The sequence below is a fragment of the Tauraco erythrolophus genome, chromosome 5 (genome assembly GCF_009769465.1).
Source record: "Tauraco erythrolophus isolate bTauEry1 chromosome 5, bTauEry1.pri, whole genome shotgun sequence".
NCBI lineage: Eukaryota > Metazoa > Chordata > Aves > Musophagiformes > Musophagidae > Tauraco > Tauraco erythrolophus.
Genome location: NC_141469.1, coordinates 57,888,066 through 57,908,965, shown reverse-complemented (window position 1 = coordinate 57,908,965; position 20,900 = coordinate 57,888,066). Strand labels below are relative to the sequence as shown.

The 20,900-nt window shown below is 38.8% G+C and overlaps 1 protein-coding gene across 4 annotated transcripts; it reads left to right on the top strand.

Moving 5' to 3' along the window:
* Positions 1–90: 90 nt before the first annotated feature.
* Positions 91–20,279, top strand: PRIMPOL (primase and DNA directed polymerase). 4 transcript variants are annotated; one of them, XM_086611676.1, is made up of 14 exons: positions 91–120; positions 483–785; positions 3,517–3,701; positions 4,792–4,883; positions 5,868–6,009; positions 6,794–6,941; positions 13,455–13,742; positions 15,437–15,599; positions 16,856–16,953; positions 17,284–17,370; positions 17,456–17,564; positions 18,724–18,806; positions 18,890–18,936; positions 19,979–20,279. In XM_086611676.1, exons 3-14 carry the CDS (start codon positions 3,522–3,524, stop codon positions 20,273–20,275), a joined length of 1,734 nt encoding a protein of 577 aa, XP_086467802.1. In that variant the 5' UTR covers positions 91–120; positions 483–785; positions 3,517–3,521; the 3' UTR covers positions 20,276–20,279. The 4 variants fall into 4 exon arrangements, with proteins under 4 accessions (XP_086467802.1, XP_086467803.1, XP_086467801.1 ...); XM_086611677.1 differs by lacking the exon at positions 17,284–17,370; XM_086611675.1 differs by lacking the exons at positions 91–120; positions 483–785 and adding an exon at positions 2,402–2,429 and having other exon boundaries at positions 3,520–3,701.
* The last annotated feature ends 621 nt before the right edge of the window (positions 20,280–20,900 follow it).

Sequence of the window (20,900 nt, the reverse complement as noted above, 5' to 3'; positions counted from 1 at the left end):
CGGCGGCGTACGCGACCGCCTCACGACCCCTCTGGCTCCTCCCCGCGCGGGGCGGGGGAGCCCGTCCGCCCCAGCGGCGCGTCGGTGAAACGCCTACGGCGGCAGCGCGGGGCTACGGCGGTGAGTCCCTGTCGGGGGGAGGGGGGATCGCCTCTCCCCTCGAGGCCGTGCGCGGCGGCTCTCGGCCCCGAGGGGAGGCGGCGTGCTGCCGAGCCGAGCGCCGTGGCTGAGGAGGGGCGCGGGGCGGCCGCCTGCGCTTCCTTCCCCTCCCCTTTCCGCGGCCCGCCGGGCGCCGCGGTGCCGCGCGCGGGAAACCCGCACAGCCGCGGCCTCCGGGTGCCGTGACGCCGCGGTTAGCCGCGCGCCTGAGGCGGGTTTGCGTGCCGAGCCCGCGAGCGGTGTGTTACGCTGCGCTTTGTGCCCTGACGTTGGACGTCGCGTAACCCAAACCCTGCTGGCGTTTTTTGTGTCTTTTGCTTTAGTTCCTCCGTCTGCTGAAAAATGTCTGGCAGAATGGCGGTTTGGAAAGGTAGTCGCCGCCTGAGGTGGTTTGTGGGGACGATCGCCAAATGAGAGGCTGTCTTTCAGATTTCGGCGGGCCGCATGAGCGGGGATGTACCCCACTGCGTCAGAGCGGGGTTTATCTCCCACCGCTGCGTGAAGAAAGCTTGGAAATGGTACAACCGGTCAACAGGTGTTGCACGAACAGACCTTCCTGCTAACGTCCCGTTCCGCTTTGCTCAGCAGCTCTCTGAAGCCCCAAGGGCTTCATCGTCAACTTTCAGGTCCGTTGCGTTCATATTTGTACGTTGACTTTGGGTAGCAGGAATCAGAGTAAGTTTAACATTAGAAACTAAGTTTTCCAGCTCCTCAGTACAGGCACCCAGCCTACTTTTTGAGGTCTTGCCACCAGGTCTAATGTCCTGCATTTTGTACAGAATTCCTCAAGTTCCTCGAATCTTAATTGCAGATGCTACTTCTAGTAGGAGCGCAAGACGAAGATTTCGCGCTCCTTGGTTTTGTTGAGGGAAGATGAGTAGTCTTTGTCAGTGAGTTCAGCTCAACTAGTTTTTGCTAACATTAAGAAATGTGGCACTAGGGAGAAGGTTATTTAATAAGTTATTCAAGGCGGAATCAGTAGCTGGAAGAAAATATCATGGATTTATTGGTGTTGGGGAGCGTGAGTTCTGCCAGAGACCTGTACTGCATGATACACACCAGCCAGGAAACCAATGTAATCACGTTATTTTGAGCCGTGGTTGATTTGTACGTCTAAGCTTCGTTGCTCAGCAGGTGTGGATAACGTGTTTTGTCCATAACCATTAGAGATTTTTGAGTACCTTTTTTTTTTTTAAACAAAAGTATAGGGACACACATGATGAAGTCATGCATTTGTTTGTCTTTCCCCTGTAGTGCAAGGGAGAAAATTGCCATTTCTGAAATGCTATGTCTGTTTCTTTAAAAAAAAAACACACCAACCATCTAAGGTATAAGAAAGTTAAGATGTCCACTGTCCTCATCACTAAAACAGAAATAGTTTTCCATCAAAGTGGGGCAATAAAATAGCAAGTTCTTTAAGTCATCTCCCAGGAGATACATTTTTTTCTCCAGAGGCTTCATGCAGTCATCCTGCTGAGTCAAAACCACTGATGTCCTAACATGTTGGTGATGAAATTTCTTTCTGACAAGTAAAGTAAAAGTAAGTACACCCCTTACTTTTGGTGGGACAGAAGAGAGGACAATGAAGTGGGAATTTCCCAGTAAACTCAGAAGGCTAGTCTGTACTTATGCCTTGTCTGTAGGTGTAAATCGTACATGCTCTAAATAGATGTGTTAGGCGTAGTTGATACAGGAACTAAAGTTACCTTGAAAAGACCCAACATGTTGCGCTGCTGGGAATCCAACAGTGACAGATCTCAGTTCATAGTAAGGGTCATCAGGCTTCTCCCAGGTTCAGGTATCCTCCCAGCTGTGTTTCTCCAAAAATTAGGAAGTTTCAAATGAGTAGAGAATTGTGGGAATTGCCCTTCACTTCTTTTTAATGGTCACCTTGTGGGAAGGAGCTGATGTAGGGAATGTCTTTTGCAGCCAATTAATTTACAGCAGAGTTCACAGCATCAAAATGAAACTGAGGGTTCTGCTAGCACTTCTGAGAAATGCTGATTGCTGTCTGTAATTTAATTTTTCATTCTCAAAAAAGAAACTAATTGCAAGTAAAGGAGGGGAGTGGAGGAAACTCACAGGTCAGCAGCCTGACAAGGTCAATAGAGATCATTTATCTGACCCCTGTAAGAGAAAAAACATTCTGTTATTTAGACTTGACATGGGCACTAAACTCTCAAAACACAAGCAGGCTTAGATGTACCACAGGCAGAAATGTAGGGGTTCAGGAACCTTTACTATGGAAGACTTGGAGGGGGATTCAGAGGATCTAAAATTTGGGCTCCGAGGCCTGTAAGAATGTTTAAATTCTTAAATTCACCTAGTGGATCCAGCTTGTTAAAGGTTTGAATACTTTTGAGTATAGTCAGTTTTGGTTTTATCTTTCATTGCAACTGGGGCATTGTTTTGAGAATCAAGGGTTGGTAAGTCCTTATGCTGGGCAGAAAAAAAAGATGCACCTTCATCTTTTTTTACTTCTTGCCCTTCTTCCTCTGTCTCAGTTTCTTAGTAATCCTCTTTACCAATTTGCAGGTTTTCAGAGGGTCAATGAATTTTCCCAGAAAAAAAATTAATTGAACTTACAAGTAATTATACATATGCTAATGTGTGTTTATGCTTTACTACATTGCTTTGTAGCATTTGGATTACTTTATGTGACCAGAAGTGTAAAGGTTGCAAGATAACAAGCATTACTGCATGATGTGCTATTTCTTGAAAAGAGATAAGATTGCTATCCTAAGTTTGCAAGAAAACACATGAGATTTTAAAGCAGGCGAAAACGTTACTGGTTGATAGCAAAGTTGACAGTCAAGAATGGAGCCCTCTTTTTGGTTTTCAATTCTTTTACTTTGAGATACAGAGCTCAGAGGTAGAGTCACACTGAAATCTTAATTTTTCTCAGGAACTCAAATGCTATACTACCCGCACAAATGAATTATCTCCTTTGTCTCTCGAGCCATAAAGCAGAAATAATAGTATTTTTTCACTCCTTACTAATGTTGTGTGGCTGATTGACACAGTTTGTATACTTTTTGAGGAGGAATGTAATACCATTCTGTAAAAAAAAAAAAAGAAACTTCTTAGGCCTTCCCTTATTGTGTCTATTCTGTTGTATTTATCTTTGATAGTATTAATATGAAGACCTTTTACTTCCAAATCTGTGTGGAAAGATTTAATGTTAAAATGAGTATCATAGCAAGGCTGGGTGTTGATTTAGAATATTGGCTACTCTCAGTTAATAAATAAAATATGCTTAACAAAACTGGAATCAAAAGCAGTGGTGAGTACAGGATATATTGAAAGTGAGTCACAAACAGAATTTAATACTGATTTGTCTGTTTGTAATTGCTTTAGGACAAATGAAGAGAAAATGGGAAGAAAGACTGAAGAAAGTGGAAGAACTAGCATCTCACTATGAAAGAAACCCTCTCCCTCCAGTATATAGACCAAGACTGTCCAAACCTTTTCTGCCATCCTCGGTTTGGAAAATATTTTGTCGTCAGGCTGAAGCTTTTAATTATGTAAAAACCTGCAAAGAGGTAAATTATTTGTTAGGTGAATATATCTACTCTTTAGATACTTTCAAGGTTGAACTTAACTTAAAAGCTTGGTTGACAGTAAAGTCTTTATCGGATTCCAAGATTTTTTTTTCTTTTTTCTTTTTTTCTTCCCAGTCCCAAAACAGCAAGTTTAGTGTGGTTTTTTTTTTGTCATTGTAGGAGATCATCTACACTGGAGGTAGCTCTAAGGAGTACTAGTTGTAATGTCCAAATTGATATGTGGTGTTAATCTCTAACAGTAAAAGTGCTTTGTGGTAACATTGTAGTGATAGATTTGTTCCTTCTGAAGATAAGGAAGCTGTCAAGTTTGGCAGGAGAATGGGAAGGTAGTGAGAGTTGAGTAGGAAGAAAAAGGAGCAAAAAACAGAGGAAGAAGAAGAGATAAAGAGGACACAGAGACAAAATAAAAACAATACAACTCTTCAATGGCATCAGAGTAGCAAGTTCAGATGATAAGAGCAGATGAGCCAAATAAATCTTAAGCAAAACGTGTCCTCTGTTTTCAGTTCTCTACATTTAATTCTTTTCAAATTGATTGCTGCTTTTAGAGAAAGTACCAGGGTTTCTTCCCACTTTTTAGGTGTTTAAGTAATGCTGACAGTCTGTTTTCAAAAATACACACTAACTGGCTTGGCAGTGGGTTTTTTTTGTTTGTTCGCTTTTCAGATTTCCGTTTTTGGATTGAAATAATGTAGAGTGTAAAGAATATTTGCTATAAAGCCATATGCTGCCATCATATCCATAAGACTGTTCCTTTCAGGACATTCTTCCTACTCCCATTAGATGCACTTGCCACTGGTCAGGAAAAAGATGACTTTACAAAGAAAACAGAGTTTACATTAATGCACAGCAAAGAAAAGCTCCAGGTTTTTACTCATGTAACTCATATCGGAATGATGTTCTTAATCAAAACCAGATGCTACTTGGGTTGAAAAAGGATAAGTGATCTACTTCATAGTTTTCTAATATTTACTAAACTTTGACCAAAGAAATTGATGTCAAATAGGAACTTCTGAGGACTTTAACTGGTTCTTTGAATAAAAACACTTCAGTGTTTTTATTTTAAAAGGATGTTCATGTATTTGCCTTGGAAAAGAACACAGAAAGTGGACAGAGGTTTTACCTTGTGACAACATATAAAGAGCTTTGGTTTTATTACGCGTGAGTATTTGAAAAGGTACCCTATATGTTACTATAAGATAGTAGTATACTGGATATAACGTTATCTGGTAATAGCTATTACAGGATAGCTATCCATAGTAGCCATTTGCTGCTCTGACTAGCACATAGCTGTAATGGGTGGCCTGAGGTTTGATCTGGGCCATGGGGAAAGTATTCATAAGGACAAACCAATCTATTCTATAGTGGGTTTCAACTTTCTTTTGAGTTGCAGACTGACATTATTTCCTGGGAATTAAAGGACCCCATCTACTGAACTTAAATCTAGCAGTAGATTTGCTTTTGCTGTCAGCTTTCCTCAGGAGATCATACCAACGCATGACACAAAAACATTTCTATGATTAGTCATATATTGATTTAAATGTGCATTATATAAATCTACAGTTGCCGATTTATGGGTTTGTATTTGCGTGATGAAGTTTCAAGTATTGACAGTTTGATCGTGTGCTGAACTTTTTTTCCCAATTTTTTGTTTTACAATAAAACATTTGGTTATGAAGTAAAAGAAATCTAAAAGTCAATTTTTATATGAAAAGTAAGCTTGATTTTTTTCTCAATTTGAAAATGAGATTAATATTTAGATTAGTTGGAAAAAAAGTCTGTGTAATCTCATTTTTAGTGCTTAAGACATGAGTGATAACTTACTAAGTTTTTTACTGTAGTTTCCATTATTCCTTAAATTTTCAACAGCATTTCTGTTGAGAGTATGTATTGTAAGACTTGGGGGAAATGAGGAGGAGAATGCTTTATGAACTTAAATTCTAGGCCAGATGGATATCTTTGTTGATTTGATGATGAAGTGAGTTAAAATTTTTCAAAGCATTATAGGGTCGCTACTTTTTTTAATATAGATAGTTGATTGAAAAATAAAAGAATATTTAGGACTTGTGGGATCCTTGTGTATAACTGATAAGTGTGTAAAATGTTTATTGTGAAAGGTTGTGATTTGTTTTTGTTTTTCCTTAGCAAAGGTTATAAAACAAGTCTTATGCATTGCTATGAAGTAATTCCTGAAAAATATCCTTGTAAACTCTACTTTGATTTGGAGTTCTACAAACCAGCAAATCCTGGTGCAGATGGCAAGAATATGGTTGCAAAGTTAATTGAGGTAAACTGAAGCAAAGTCATGTTGTAGATTCATATGAATTTGTTGGTGATTTAATATGAAATCAAAGTATTTACGACTTTATCTTGATTATTCTCTAGTAAAATGAAAAATAATTGTAAACCTAATGGTTATTTTTAATGAAGTAAAAAGTAGTGTTTTAATTAAAGCAGAGGTTCTCTCCTTTAAGTGAAAGGAAAAAAGAGAGAATGATGGTTGTTGGAATGCTTGTATTCGCTGTAGGTTTACTGATACAGTGTTTGCTTTTGCAGATTGTTTTATGTGCTCTGCCACTTTGAAGCTGTAAAACTGAAGGAATATTTAGAAATTCTACAGAGTAGCATCAATAAAAGTTCCGTTCAGATATTCCTCAGTTCATTTCTTTTGCCACCTGGTGCGGTCATATATTAAGGCTTGGATAAATCCCTCCTGATTTTAGGTGTCTTCAGGTGGCAATTCTTTATAGTTGAGTTAAATGATGATGTAGAGAACATCAGGTGACTGCACTTACCAATTTGGTACCTGAAGTTCAATATCTTTGCTAATTATCACTTTTATTAAACAGTGCAAATTTCCATTTTATCACAAATCTGGTTGGAAAATGAGCTCCACTGCAAATTCAGTATGACAGAGGTGGACATTACAGCAGGTTTTTAGAACACTATCTTCTCTTTTTAGAAAACTCCTTTTTAGAACACTATCTTCTCTTCTATCTTCTGTTAGGTTTTATAGATACCACCATTAAAAATGCTAGATAAAATAGCCTAATTGGTGTTTATAATTTCAGCTTGTCAGCCAAAAATTAAAAGAACTTTATGATGTAAACTGTTCAGCCAAAGATGTCTTGAATTTAGATTCCAGCACTGATGAAAAATTTAGTCGACACTTAATATTTCTACCCCAAAAGACTGTATTTAAGGATAATATTCATGTTGGTAAGTGTATGCTTTTCTCTTACACCTAGAAATAAAAGGTGAGGTTTTGACTTTGTACAGTGCCATCTCACATTTGAATATTTATTTTAATGGAGTCACATGTTAAAACAAATATGTATTCCCAGCAGAAATGACTACCTATTTCTATTTCATTAAGCCTCATTATTTCTCAACTCATCATCTACTTCCTTTTTTTCTGTAATTAGCATTGGTGTTAGCAAAAATGTAACTTTTTTTGTACCTGAATGTTTTTATTTACAAAACTACTGGCGAGAGTGGCTTTTGGCTTGCAAATTGTTTGACAGTATGACTATGACTCCTTAATTTTCAGGTTAATGTCAGTCTTAACAATTGAAGCTAAGATTATTGGCTTTAAATACAGTTGGTTTGTGCTCGGCACGGCATCAGAAAGGCAGGACAAAGATGATTTCAAGCCACCTGTGTGTAAACATGATTAAGAGAAAGCTGGAAGCAATTTTATTTGTTGATGTAAGTTGGGATTTAATGAGATATGGCAACTCCAACACAAAGAATTGCCAGTTCCAAATTGTCTTTACTCTATTTTAAAAATAAGTATAATAATACCTCCTCACTTCACAGAAGCATTTTGAACATGCTTTTAAAATAGTGTTTGTGAAGCACTGAGATGCTAGTGGCGAGCATTAAAAAAAGTTAACGCCAAAATTCAAAATTTCTTCTTCTTGTATATATATTCTGTATGGTGTGCAGTAAAGCAGGCTTTTAGACGTACATTGAACAATGAGGGCACAATAGAATATCAGCTGAGTTTTGTCTGGGTGAAGCAGGAACTGATGGAAAAGAGCTTGCCCAGTGGTGTAATTAAAATCTGTATCAACCTCCAAATGCAGAAGTTTGAGTTACTTAACATTGCACCTGCAGCCTTGGTTTTGTTGTTTCTTAATATTTGAATGTTTGATTTTGTAAACTTTGTCCCTTATTGTGTTTGTTTCAAACAAACAAATAGAGTGAGGGAGAGGGAGCAGAAATGCTGTTAGTACCGTATTGATAATCTCATGGGTTTTTGGAAGGGACGGAATTTAGATGTGTGACTTTTAGCTCTACCATTTGTGTTCAGGAGGAACCGTGACAACAGCAGCAGAATTGCACATATCAGAGAGGAAAAAAACTATGTGCTTTGTTACTGAGTTTCCACTGGCAGTAGAATAAGAGTAGTTCAGGATGTTGGCTTCATAATTCTGATCTCACTCCGGTTCTCGCTTTTATTCTGCTGTCTGCTTGGCCACAATCTTCTTCATGCCCAGTCTTCCTTTTCCTTTCTCACTCTCACCTCTTTTTCTAGCTCTGCACCTTCCTGCATTCCAGTATTGAGTAAAGCTTATGTTCTATTTATTGTTTTTTTTCATACTTCCTGTGTTTTTTAAATAGCTTATTGCTTTGCACTGTGTATATCCTAGCAGAGGATTGTAGAGAGCACGGGGAAGATGGGGTCTTTGCTTTTAGCATTTAAATGACAGCACAGTGACACTGTCATTAATGACACAGTGGTGGGCTTCTTTCTAGCCCAGTACAGCATTAGAGAAAATCTTAGTTTCCTTTTGAACTGTCTCGTTAGTTCATGGGCAGAACAGATGTACTGTTGGATCAAAGTCGTGTAGGGTTGGCGCGTGGTTTAGGTTGCTCTGAGGAATCATCTATGAAAGATCTTGTCAGCGTGAACAGCTGGAGGAGTAGAGCAAACTGTAGAGGCTGGGTCTTGTATGCCTGTGTGCATGTACAAGTTTTTTTTCTCCCCAAGTATTTTTAACATACACACATGGTCCATGGCCTAAGCATCACTTCAGGCCAAAATTCAGATCCTCACTCCAACACAAAGAGGCCATAGGATTTCTCAGAACCATTTTTTTTTTAACTTTTTTTTGGCATTGAAAGACCTGTTTCTCATTTTGAGGAGCAGTGGAATCTTGTGTCCCTAAACTTTTTGAGGAGTAGCTGGCATGACAAGCTAAGCAGATTGTCAAAGTTATAAGCAAATGCTTATAATATTGGCTGCCAGCCCCAAGTGTGACACAGAGCAGTTATTTCTTACGTGAGACTGTGGTGACAGCTGCAAACCTGAGAGACTTAAATGAGATTACTGCAATTTTTAGTTCAAAGGTATGGCCTTTAACTCCTCTGCCACTACAAAACACTTAAGTAATACAGGGATGATAAATAATGTGGTATGACAGCAGTTTTAGCCCGTGATCTTGATAGCTAAATTGCATTAGTCAGTTCTTTCAGTAGAAGCTTGAACTGTTTCTTCTAGTCCGTTAGTCAAGTGTTCGGCATCTCCACCGTGATGTGAATTTGACATGTTTACTGTTGGACTTAAAATATATTTAGAGATGGTGTATTCATGTTCTGCCTTTGCCTTTTCAACAAGGTGTTGAAGTTGCAGTAAAAATTGACTTTTTTTTTCAGTCAAGATATTTAAATGTCAATGTGAAATTAATGCATGTTACCAATAATATTACACTCTAGACTTTTCATTAATGCGTTTTAGTAACCTGCTTCACAAACCTGGCTTAATGCATATTAGCTTTGCAGTCTATGCAAAATACTCTGCTGTAGTAAATAACTAAAAATGCGGACAACTTTGTAATGTAATTTCACAGAATCTATATGAATATATATACTTTAAGGTGATTGAAAGATTTTTGTCTTTCAATATTATTCAGACACATTCAAGTGTTGTCCTTTTTTAAATTCATCATTGTGGTGTTCTGTCTAACAAAAATTACTTTAAGATGAGTTGGTGGTATTTATGTGGGGTAAACTAGCATATGAACTATCACATCTTGAATGATATTGTTTCATAAGCTTTTTATGTTAGGAGCCATGCACAAAGTGCATTTGCTTAAATATGATTAAAAACATTTAGTATGTAATATTTGGAATTAGTTAGATTAAAATACAGGGACTGAGTTCATAGGTGATGTAAGAAAGCATATGAGATCATGTAGGTCCGCAGGAAAGCTGTGGAGATCAATGAATTTACATTGATCTACACAGTGGACAAATCCCGAATATAAAAATACAAAATGGGACCTGATGAGATCCATCCGCGGGTCCTGAAGGAACTGGCGGATGAAGTTGCCAAGCCACTGGCTATTGTATTCGAGAAGTCGTGGCGGTCTGGCGAGGTCCCCGATGACTGGAAGAGAGGGAACATAACCCCCATTTTTAAAAAGGGGAACAAGGAGGACCCGGGCAACTACAGACCGGTCAGCCTCACCTCTGTGCCTGGCAAGGTCATGGAGCAGATTCTCCTGGGAACCATGCTAAGGCACATGGAGAGCAAGGAGGTGGTGGGTGACAGCCAACATGGCTTCACCAAAGGCAGATCGTGCCTGACCAACTTGGTGGCCTTTTACGATGGGGTGACAGCATCGGTGGACAAGGGTCGACCAATGGATGTCATCTACCTGGACTTGTGCAAAGCTTTTGACACTGTCCCGCACGACATTCTTCTCTCTAAATTAGAGAGTCATGGGTTTGATGGATGGACCACTCGGTGGATAAGGAATTGGCTCAATGGCCGCACTCAGAGAGTAGTGGTCAACGGCTCAATGTCCAAGTGGAGACCGGTCACGAGTGGCGTCCCTCAGGGGTCCGTGTTGGGCCCGGCCCTCTTCAACATCTTTGTCGGTGACGTGGACAGTGGCATGGAGTGCACCCTCAGCAAGTTCGCCGATGACACCAAGCTGTGTGGTGCCGTTGACACGCTGGAAGGGAGGGATGCCATCCAGAGGGACCTTGACAGGCTGGAGAGGTGGGCCCGTACCAACCTCATGAAGTTTAACCAGGCCAAATGCAAGGTCCTACATCTGGGTCGTGGCAATCCCAGGCATAAATACAGACTGGGTGGTGATTGGATCGAGAGCAGCCCTGAGGAGAAGGACTTGGGAGTACTGGTGGACGAGAAGCTCAATATGAGCCGGCAATGTGCTCTTGCGGCCCAGAAGGCCAACCGCGTCCTGGGCTGCATCAAGAGGAGTGTGGCCAGCAGGTCGAGGGAGGTGATTCTCCCCCTCTACTCTGCCCTTGTGAGACCTCACTTGGAGTACTGCGTCCAGTTCTGGAGCCCCCAACATAAGAAGGACATGGACCAGTTGGAGAGGGTCCAGAGGAGGGCCACGAAGATGATAAGAGGGCTGGAGCACCTTTCCTATGAGGACAGGCTGAAAGAGTTGGGGCTCTTCAGCCTGGAGAAGAGGAGGCTCCGGGGTGACCTTATAGCGGTCTTCCAGTACCTCAAGGGGGCCTACAGGAAAGATGGGGAGAGGCTGTTCAGGAGGGCCAGTTATGATAGGACAAGGGGTAATGGTTTTAAAATAGAGGGAGGTAGGTTCAGGTTGGATATTAGGAAAAAATTTTTTACTATGAGAGTGGTAGAACACTGGAACAGGTTGCCCAGAGAGGTGGTGGATGCTCCATCCCTGGAGACGTTCAAGGCCAGGTTGGACAAGGCCCTGAGCAACCTGATCTAGCTGGAGATATCCCTTTTCCTTGCAGGGGGGTTGGACTAGATGACCTTCGAAGGTCCCTTCCAGCCCTAACCATTCTATGATTCTATGAAAATACAGTCAAGGATCAAAAGTGTGAAATGTAGGGTTTGGTTCCCACCTCTGACCAGTCAGAAGAAATGGGAAGAGGGAAAACAAGGGGGTGTGTGAATAATGAAGTACTAATTCCCAAAATAATCTTTCACTGACAAAACCCTTTTCTGACATCAGAGTGATTGTTACTTAATTACACACACAAAAAAAGGAAGCAGTCACCAGGACTTTGAAGGATTCTTTAACTTTTATGGTAATTGAACTAAAGTTCAGTTCGGAAATAGGTGCGTTTTCCTGCTGAACTGAAGATCCGAGTAACTGTTTTTACCAACCCAAGAAATTCTGTGTGCATATTTGAACACACAGGGTTAAAACGCTGTCTATGACAATGAATCATTTGTGTGCCTCAGTCGTCCTGTAGTGAATTATGAGGACAGTGATATTAAGGGTTGATACACTGAGTCATTCTGCTGATATGTAGCGTAAAAGGACCAATATTTCATGTTCTTTCAGGTTCCCCATTTAAGTTTCAACCAACAGCTGCAGAATCCTCCTCGCCAGTATTCCTTCCGCTTCAGTTTTTCTTCCACATCTGTGTTTATTCTCGTCTTTCTCCCTGCAAGTAATTTGGCTGTGGTTTTCATTCGTCTGTCTTCACTTACGATCTAGCAGAGCTTGGAGTACAATGGGAGTTGGATTACAATACTGGGAGTTTGCAAAGTCGTTACAAACTACTTTTTTAAAAGTAATTTGTTGTTTGAGTAAGCCCTGGTCAAACTCTTACATCAGTTAATACACTGGGAAGCTGCAAGTAAACTTTTAATCATTTTGAAAGTGAAATTAGGGGAACGAGTAGTGAGAGGGACAATCATAGGCACTTCAAAACCCCGAAAGTGAGCTTGTTAATGTCATTGCATGTTGTCATTAACTACTGCAAAAATATTCAGCTAAATGATTGAAAACTACCTGTGATTTGATAAAAAAATAAGTTGTGTAATAGCAAAGCTGTATGAATATTTTATTCATGTATTGAAAAGTTTCACTAAGTGGTACTAGAAATATTAAATCAAACTACATTTTATAAAGGACCTTGACTACCTTACTTATTTTTTGATATCACTGTCATCAACAAAGTGATCCTGCATTAAGCATTTGAACAAGTCTTACTATTAACAGCCTCGTTCATATGCAGAAATGTTCCTGCTAAGCTAGCATGAAGACTCAAACTGAACTCGTTCAGTAAGTTTCTGACATTCTAGTGGAAAATTCAGGTTCACAGAAGTTTTAGTGCAAAAGCCTTCCTTGTATCAATCATTAAGTCAAGATCACTTGTGCTCCAAGCATGGAGCAGCTTGAGATCTTGTCTGTCAGAGGTTTTATAACTGCAATGGTACAGGTATTGTGATGAGTGGGAGAACTTATCCTGAAAGATACACAAGACATTTATTTCAATTTTGCACTTTTATCTGGGACTTTGAATTTAGTTTGGGAAATTGTAGTGACAGCCTACGCGTTTTGGTTTTGTTATGTTGTCTTTATTTCTAAAGAGGTGATTGCCAAGCCAGCGCTCTTCTCTGTTCTCTCTCTTCTCAGTAGCAAAATGGCAAAGGGGAAGATTGTGGCTGTATGATACAATTAATATACACACAATTGTTTATTTTCTTGTTTTTTTTTTTTTTAAAAAAAAGGAAAGTTTAGTAAAAATTCTTGCCAAGCATGGGTTTCTTAGGTACTTACCAGAACCGTTTTGTGCACTGGGCTGGTCCAAAGATTTTTTAAAAAAATCCAGGAGGGGAGAAAACCATCCCTCAAACTCCAACCACTTCCATCTTGGCTGCTTTGAAAAATGTTTGCACGGGAACTATTAAGTTCTTTCTTGACTCACAAATGACGTTGTCTGCTTTGGGTTTTTTTTTGTTTGCTTGTTTTTAAGGTAACTTTGTGAGAACCATTTTGCAGCCTGCTATAAGGTTAATGGAGAGTGAAGCTGCTGGTGTGATTCCAGAAGCAGCAGGACATGTTTTTGAGTGTTCTGCAGGAGGAGTTGGATTAGATGGTTCTCTTACAAACCTCACAGGCGTTGAAGATGCTTCCAAAGGCTGGCCAGCTGTTGCTGGCAAAACAAAGGATATGGAAACATCACACCAGGGAGAAAATTTGGAATTTTCCTTTTTAATAGTAAATGATAAAGAAGGAGACAAGCGACTTTTTGTGGATCTAGGTAAATATAAGAAGTGCTTTTAAACCTCTTTGGGATGCAACAAATGTTAAGAAATGAGATGTTCCTTAATCTTTGAATACAGACAATAAGAACAACAGTGTTCTTATTGTTGTCCATATGGTCAGGATTTAGACTGAAACCGTGAGCATAAATGCTGTACTTTAAAGGAACCTTATATTCCTGGTCGATGGAACTTCCTATATTACTTATATTTATTAATAATTAAATTACATTTAATTATTTTGTTCTGAAGTTTAAAGAAACTCTTGCCACACAAGACTCTAATTAATTTTGCTCCTAAGGGCTTAGTGCTCCTATTTGGATTAAAAGAGGATGGCACATACTGCTTTTTGTCGTTTCAGTTGAATTAGAAGCTGCTTAATTATGGAACAAGTCTTAACAGGCGTGGCCTTCCGTATTGTTCTACATGAATGAATTGAGCCTTCTTCCCCTGTTTGGAATGGCAGTTGTTAGGTTTTAATGACAGAATAATAGAAATTTTGGGTTGAGCCCTTCATGCCCCAGTTGTTCTTAGCCTATTCATAGTATTAAAATGTTAAAAATCTCCAGAAGCACAACGCCCATAGTCAAACTGAAGTTTGAAAGTTCCACCCTTCTCCATCGCTCTGTCTGGTTTCTCTGCCTTTTTTAACCTGTCTCAGTGAAATTAAAACAGCAAAGCATGCTTTTGTACAGCAGCGTGTTACAGACTTGTTTTTTCCCAGACTGCTCTGAAGAACTCCCATTCCTTCAAATTCTTCTGATGGAATTCAGGATCACTTTTATTGCTGGCCTCTTCATTATGAGTTGTGGAAACGTAATCCCAAAGTTGGCCCTATAGTCGGCTTCTCCATTACTGATTCAAAAGGATGACTTTGCACCCACTGTTCAAAATTCCTTCAAGCATATTTGTGAACAGAAATTAAAGACAAGCAAATTGTTTACACCTTTTAAGAATTTGATATAAGTCCCAAAAAGTTAACCATCCTCAATATTTATGTTACACACATTACCTCAAAACAGGAAAGCTGCGATGAAAATAGCTGGAATACTGAATTGCATCACGAGGCTGCAGTGATAGAAAGCTGTGTGACATTCTTGTTGTATGAGTTCTTAAGTCCTTTTATCTTCTTGAAAATTAAATGCAAATAAACACAAATAAAGCACCCACCTCCTCAATAAATTCTTAGGCATATTAGGCAATGTTTAAGATACCTGTTCCTTTTTTTGTTGTTTGTTTTTGAAATTGGAATTAAATTTTCCTGGTATATGTTTCAGACAAGTGGTGTCTGGTCCACAGAAAACCGAAAGCTTGATGAAGTCCTTTCTGGTTAAAATAACTGTGCAGCTTTTTATGCTCAGCTGTATTTCACAAAGTTAATGTGAAAGTGCCATTTCTTATGCTGAAGGGCAACTTCGAGCAATGGTAATGTTGGAGTGATTAAAGCGCCGAGGTAGAGCTGTTGGGAGTTTGTCTTAATTCTTGGATAACAAAAATGTAGGTGTGTGCATGATCTTGCTTTGTTGCATTTCTTCTACGGGAGGTGGGCTGCAGTCAGTGAGAGTTTTTATCTTTATCTTTATCTTTCTTAGACCCTCAGCTGGGTCTAAGAAAAATTGTTTAGTTTACAAGTACTAAGTATCTTAAATCCTAGCCAGCATTGTTATGTTAAGAAATACTTGTTTTCCTGTAGGAGTTTATACAAAGAATAGAAATTTCCGGATGTATAAATCATCGAAAGCAGGAAAAAATGTGATTCTGAAGATAGCAGAGGATAATAAATTTGTCCCTAACTGTGAAGAGAACATTTCCTTGGAAGAAGCATATTTTCTTTCCTCTTTGATCTGCAACATTAGGTAATTATTTAATTCTGGTGGAATTTAGAATTTTTTTTAAATGTATTTTAGTGATTTCAATGATTTTTCTCCTGCAGCAGTTAGGAATAACTACTATCAAAGGGCAGTTATTCCATGAACGTTGTTACAGTGTAATTTAGGAGTTTCCTCGTTGTTGAAGAAAAAATTTATTTGGACTTTTTTTTTTAACCTACCTTCAACTGTTTAAAGAACACAGAAATGTTGTACGGCTTCTGAGTTGTGCCTCATTTCTCTATACACACTCAAAATGCCAAAATGTAACCATTATTAAGTTTGGTCAGATTCTGTATAGTTCTGAAAGGAAAAATTACAGATTTCCAGTCAATTAAATACAAAGAGTCTAAATATTTTCTGAAGTATTAAAAAAACAAAAAGAATTTTTGTACACGTTTACTTGCCAGTAACATGTACAGTAACGTGTAATGCCAGATTTCTCATGTGCTACAGATACCTCCTTAGGCTGGATACTGATACATATAATAATTAAGTTTTCTGTATCTAATCTAAACTTGTGATACATCTTGCCCTGCACCAACTGTATTTTAAGATGATCCTAAACATTACTGGAGCAGAAAAAAAGGTTAATGGTATTATGTATAATATTTTTATTGAAAACATACATTTGTTGTGACTTCAGTTTTTATAGCCCGACATGTTCATTATCCTGAACTGATGCCAGTTGCCCTGTAGCATAAATTGTGCAGTGTGTTCAGATCGTAGGTATCAGCTGAGCCTGACATAAATATGGATGAGAAATTCTGCTGTGTTGAATTTAGTCTTCTGTGATCATCTGGCTTCCAGCTAGTAATACAGCCAGGAAAAGTAGTTCATTGGAGAGAAAAAAAATCTGAAACCTTTCAAAGGGTATATATGCATAAATATTACATCTAGAGCAAATACTGCTGGAAGAGTGTGGACCAACAGTCTTTAAATGGCTGGGACGTGGGATTTTCGCCAGGAACCAAATTTTGCTGTTCTGGGGGAAGATGCCCTGCCCTCTGCTGGTGTGAGTCAGAGGAAACGGTCAAAATGAGAAGTGCTACAGGGAAGTGAAAGGTGGTACACAGAATTACAGGATGGGTGAGGTTGGCAGGGAGCTCTGGAGGTTATCTGGTCCAACCCCTCCGCTCAGGCAGTGCCACCTAGAGACGGCTGCCCAGGACTATGTTAGGTTATGCCACTATGTTGTGCTCTAAGAATTACATGTTTTCCTTTGTATTCTTTCGTTTCTTCAGAGTGCGGGATGACACAAAAGTTCTGTCATCTGGCTTTTCAGAGGAGGAGAGAAAAACATCTGCTTTTTTAAGTAGTACAACTACCAGAAGCAGTAGAGGTACCTCAAGCCTTTTCTTACCCTATAGAAAAAAAGAACTCTAAAATTAGATGTACTGTGACTTACACACCTGATAACCTCTACGACAGCTTTCCTTCAGCTAGCTTTCCAGAGGAAGTATCAAAGAATGCTCTGCAGCATCATAATGCCCTCCCCTTCTGCTCCCACAGCTGTCATGCTTTGTCCCAGTTCCCTCTGTACCTTGGGCATGGGGGGGTAGCAGTTTAAAGATCTACAGGAAATTAACAATGCACACTTAACAGTGTTAAAATTACATATTACAGTGACAAAACCAGTGAGAGTATGTATATGTGCCCTTTGTTTTAATAGATTCTGTGGAAGGTTATCAGGACTCACCGTATCCAGAAATTGATTATTTTGTTCGTTCTTTGGTTAATAAAGATGGTGTACAAGGAGGTAAAGACCACTTTACTATTTACAACTGAGTATTCTGCAGCAGTATTTAATTTAAAGTAGTAATTAGTTGTTGTTTTTTCCCCAGGGATACGGCAATGGAATTATTTCTGTCTGGAAGAAATACTTGTATATGATATTTCTGGTTACCGTTGGTGTGAAAATATTGGAAGAGCTCACAAAAGTAACAACATAATGTATGTTCTTTAACTGTTCACTATTCATTTTAAAACAGCTTGCTTTGTTTTCCTGCTCAACTGTTATTCTATAAAAATGCTGAAAAACTCTTACTTACAGAATCAGCACCTGATAACAGTTTTTGCTGTCTTGCTCTGTGGGGATACAATGCTTTTTTTTAAAAAAAAAAAACAAACAAAAAAACTTTCCTTCCTCCTAAATTTACTTTGTGATAACTGAACTAGTATTTCTAATATTTCTATGAAGTAATCTCCATGCTACTTAAAATATGTGCCTAAAGACGCTAACATCCAAGTTCGAGTATGTAACAGCTATTAATTGGTACTGTGCTTTGATGCTTCTTAGCTAGGAACCTGAACAGTCGGAAATAAGATGAAGAAAACAGATCACTTTTAAATCCACTTACAATGCATCTTAAATTACATTCTTATGTTATGAAAATTACAAAGGTACCTCCTGCCACCACTTCAGTCAAGATGAGTTTTGCTAGTGACTCTAGAAGGACTTGGACTTCTCATAGTTTAGGAAATTAAGTGTTGAACAGTCAGGTTTTTTTAGATGACATTATAACTGCAGTATATCATTAGGAGAAATGTTTTAACTTAAAAATAATTCTGTATAACATTTACAATAACTGAAAGATAAGGAATGTGTTTTTGAGAAATATGGGTAGAAAGTGCCCCTCTCCCAGCCATCAACTGGGTGTTTCTCACGCAAGTTGCTTGAAGCTTGGTGTTTCTAAAGCACAGCGGAAAAAGCTGGGTTGTCTAATCAGTTGACAGGAAATAGTGACTTATCTGGCTTTTATAATGAAATTATCGGTAACAGCAGCAGCAACAAAATCTTACCTTACAGTTAGGTCCCATATAGTAATCTAATGACTTTTTCTTCCAAGCTTAATGTAATACAGTTTGACTAAATTTCACATTTGAATGTTGGTCTTAAAAGAAATATATTTTTAAATTAAGCCTGAAGTTTATTGAAAAAAAAACCCCACAAACTATACAAAACAATTAAGTAATAAGTATGTCAGAGTATGAAAGCAATATCCATAGATAGGGACAAACAATGCCTGTTCAGTTAGTGCCAGAATTTCATACTGTATGCATTCACTTCATTTATGTACTGTTACTAAAAACGAAATTATTTCATCCTTAGGATTCTGGTAGATCTAAAGAAGGAAGTCTGGTATCAAAAGTGTCACGATCCAGTCTGCAGAGAAAAAAACTTCAAATCACGAAGTATGTATTCTGTGATTTCAAAGCAATTATACTTAATAGTTTTTGGAATGTTAACTTTAATTAATGCCATATATTTGATTTAGGTTTTCCATTACCACCTTGGATATGTCTCCCTTTTCTTTTCAAAGAGGTATGTTTTTGTCCTACTGTGAGTAAAGCTGTGAGTAAAACTGCCTCTAGAAACCACTGAAAATCCCCACTAATGCAGTCTGTTGAGCTCCGTACAGTAGTTACACCGGTATAGAAAAGCTCCCCAGAGCAGCTGTGCTGGGGTGGAAGCTACATATATTCATTTTTAAGTTCTCCAGCAGCAGATCTAGCACAAAACCACATCAGCATAGATAAACTGAGTTACTGGAATAGACTAACTCCACCTGGGACTAATGATTTTCTGTTTTGATCTGAACAGCAGTTCCCAGTGCACAAACCACAAGACCACTGCAGGTGCAGAATGCAAAATGGCCCAAGTTAAGCTCTGCTCTGCTGGGCTGGCTAAAAATAGAAGTGCTCCTGGAACACTTGAATCGGAGTCAAATTTAAGTCAGTGACCCTCAAAATTTGAAGTTCGCTTACTTCCGTTTTAGTCTATTAAAGCAGTTATGTTTATCCACAGGGGTAGAATATTTAAACTGACCTGCTACTGCACCTAGATTCTAAGCCTTGAACATAACAGTTTTTCCACTGACTAGGCGATAAGAGTTGGCATCTTTGCAACTTTTAAATTGCCACTTTAGTTTTAAATTTCATACTGCAGAATGGCACATTAAGCTCTACTGAAGCAGATCATCAATAGCTATTAGTGTTATTTTATAGAAAGTGTAATTTAAATGCATTTTCAGATCCTGACAGTTTCTTTCAACAGACACTAAAATTAGTTTTAACCTTATATTATCTTAAGAAGCTGTATACAATAGACTACTTGTAGTTTGCTAGAAAACCAGCAGATTTCTGTTCCCGTTAAAATAGGCTTCCACAGGTTAATGTGGCTATAAATCAACATGCTGGAAAATCTGTCTCTTTGGCCAGCTTTCTATAGCGTCCGTTTTACGGACGCTATAGAAAGCTGGCTATAGAAACTCGTGACAGTACGAGTTTCACACTTTCAGATCAGAGCAGTTAAAGGTACGAAGACCATTTTCATAGGGAATAAATAGTATTCTTGTTTCTAAAAGGAAGAAGAGTATACACTAATGGATGAAAGGGGGAACACAGAAGAAAAAGTAAAACCATATTCTAATGTGTCAAAAAGCTCAGTACCTCTAGAAAAAAGCTTGTCTGAAGACATCCTGATGTCAGAGAGGGAGTGGGACAATGTAAGCGATGATGCCTGTTTCCTAGAAGCTACTGAAGATGCGGAACTAGCTGAAGCTGCAAATGATAGTCTGAATTATGCCACAGAAGAAATTCCTGATGAAGTTCTTTTGGAAGCTGTAAGGAAACAGGACACTTGCAGTAAAGGCGACAGCTAACCACAGAGTTGGCTAGCAAACAGACCGCTAGCAACGAAACCTGCTTTAACACAACACGCACGTTGCGTGCCTTCTGTGAAAGACACTGCGATGTAGTTGAAAAATGCTCTTCTAGAGCTGTAAGACAAAGAACTGGGTAACAAACAAGTATTGTCACAACTGGATGATCTTCAACAAGCATGCGGAGATCATGGAAGGTTACACAGGGGCTGAAGAGTACTGGACTGAAAACTTAGCAGGAACGCTCCTCCAAATTTAGAGCTTTTAACACTCACTGCTGTGCAGTTTCTATTTTGTTAGCTGTATGTCCAAGTTTTACTGATAAGCCAAGTAAATAGATTTCTTTACTTCCAGAAATGGGAGGAAATTATTTATTTCAAATACAAATTTAACAAATTTAACAAAGAGATTTGTCTATCACTAGTTCAACCGAAGTCTATGTGTTCTTGAAAGCAATATATACTTGTAAAGGAGATAAGTTACTTTAGTAGCCCAAGATTAAAGACCATTATTGTTATCAGAGCACAGAAGTTTTACCTATTTCATTAATTTCACTGACGTTCTGAGTAAGTTCTCACAGACTATTTGACAATAGACAATCTCTGATTAAGTCACTCACTCTTTT

What these genes read in the sequence shown, in the direction of transcription:
- PRIMPOL (XM_086611675.1), top strand. Translation starts at nt 2,402, where the DNA reads ATGGAAGACTTGGAGGGGGATTCAGAGG. An exon ending in TAAGGATAATATTCATGTTG is followed by an intron (nt 6,942 to 13,454) that starts GTAAGTGTATGC and finishes CTTGTTTTTAAG; the next exon opens with GTAACTTTGTGAGAACCATT. An exon ending in CACAAAAGTAACAACATAAT is followed by an intron (nt 17,565 to 18,723) that starts GTATGTTCTTTA and finishes TTTCATCCTTAG; the next exon opens with GATTCTGGTAGATCTAAAGA.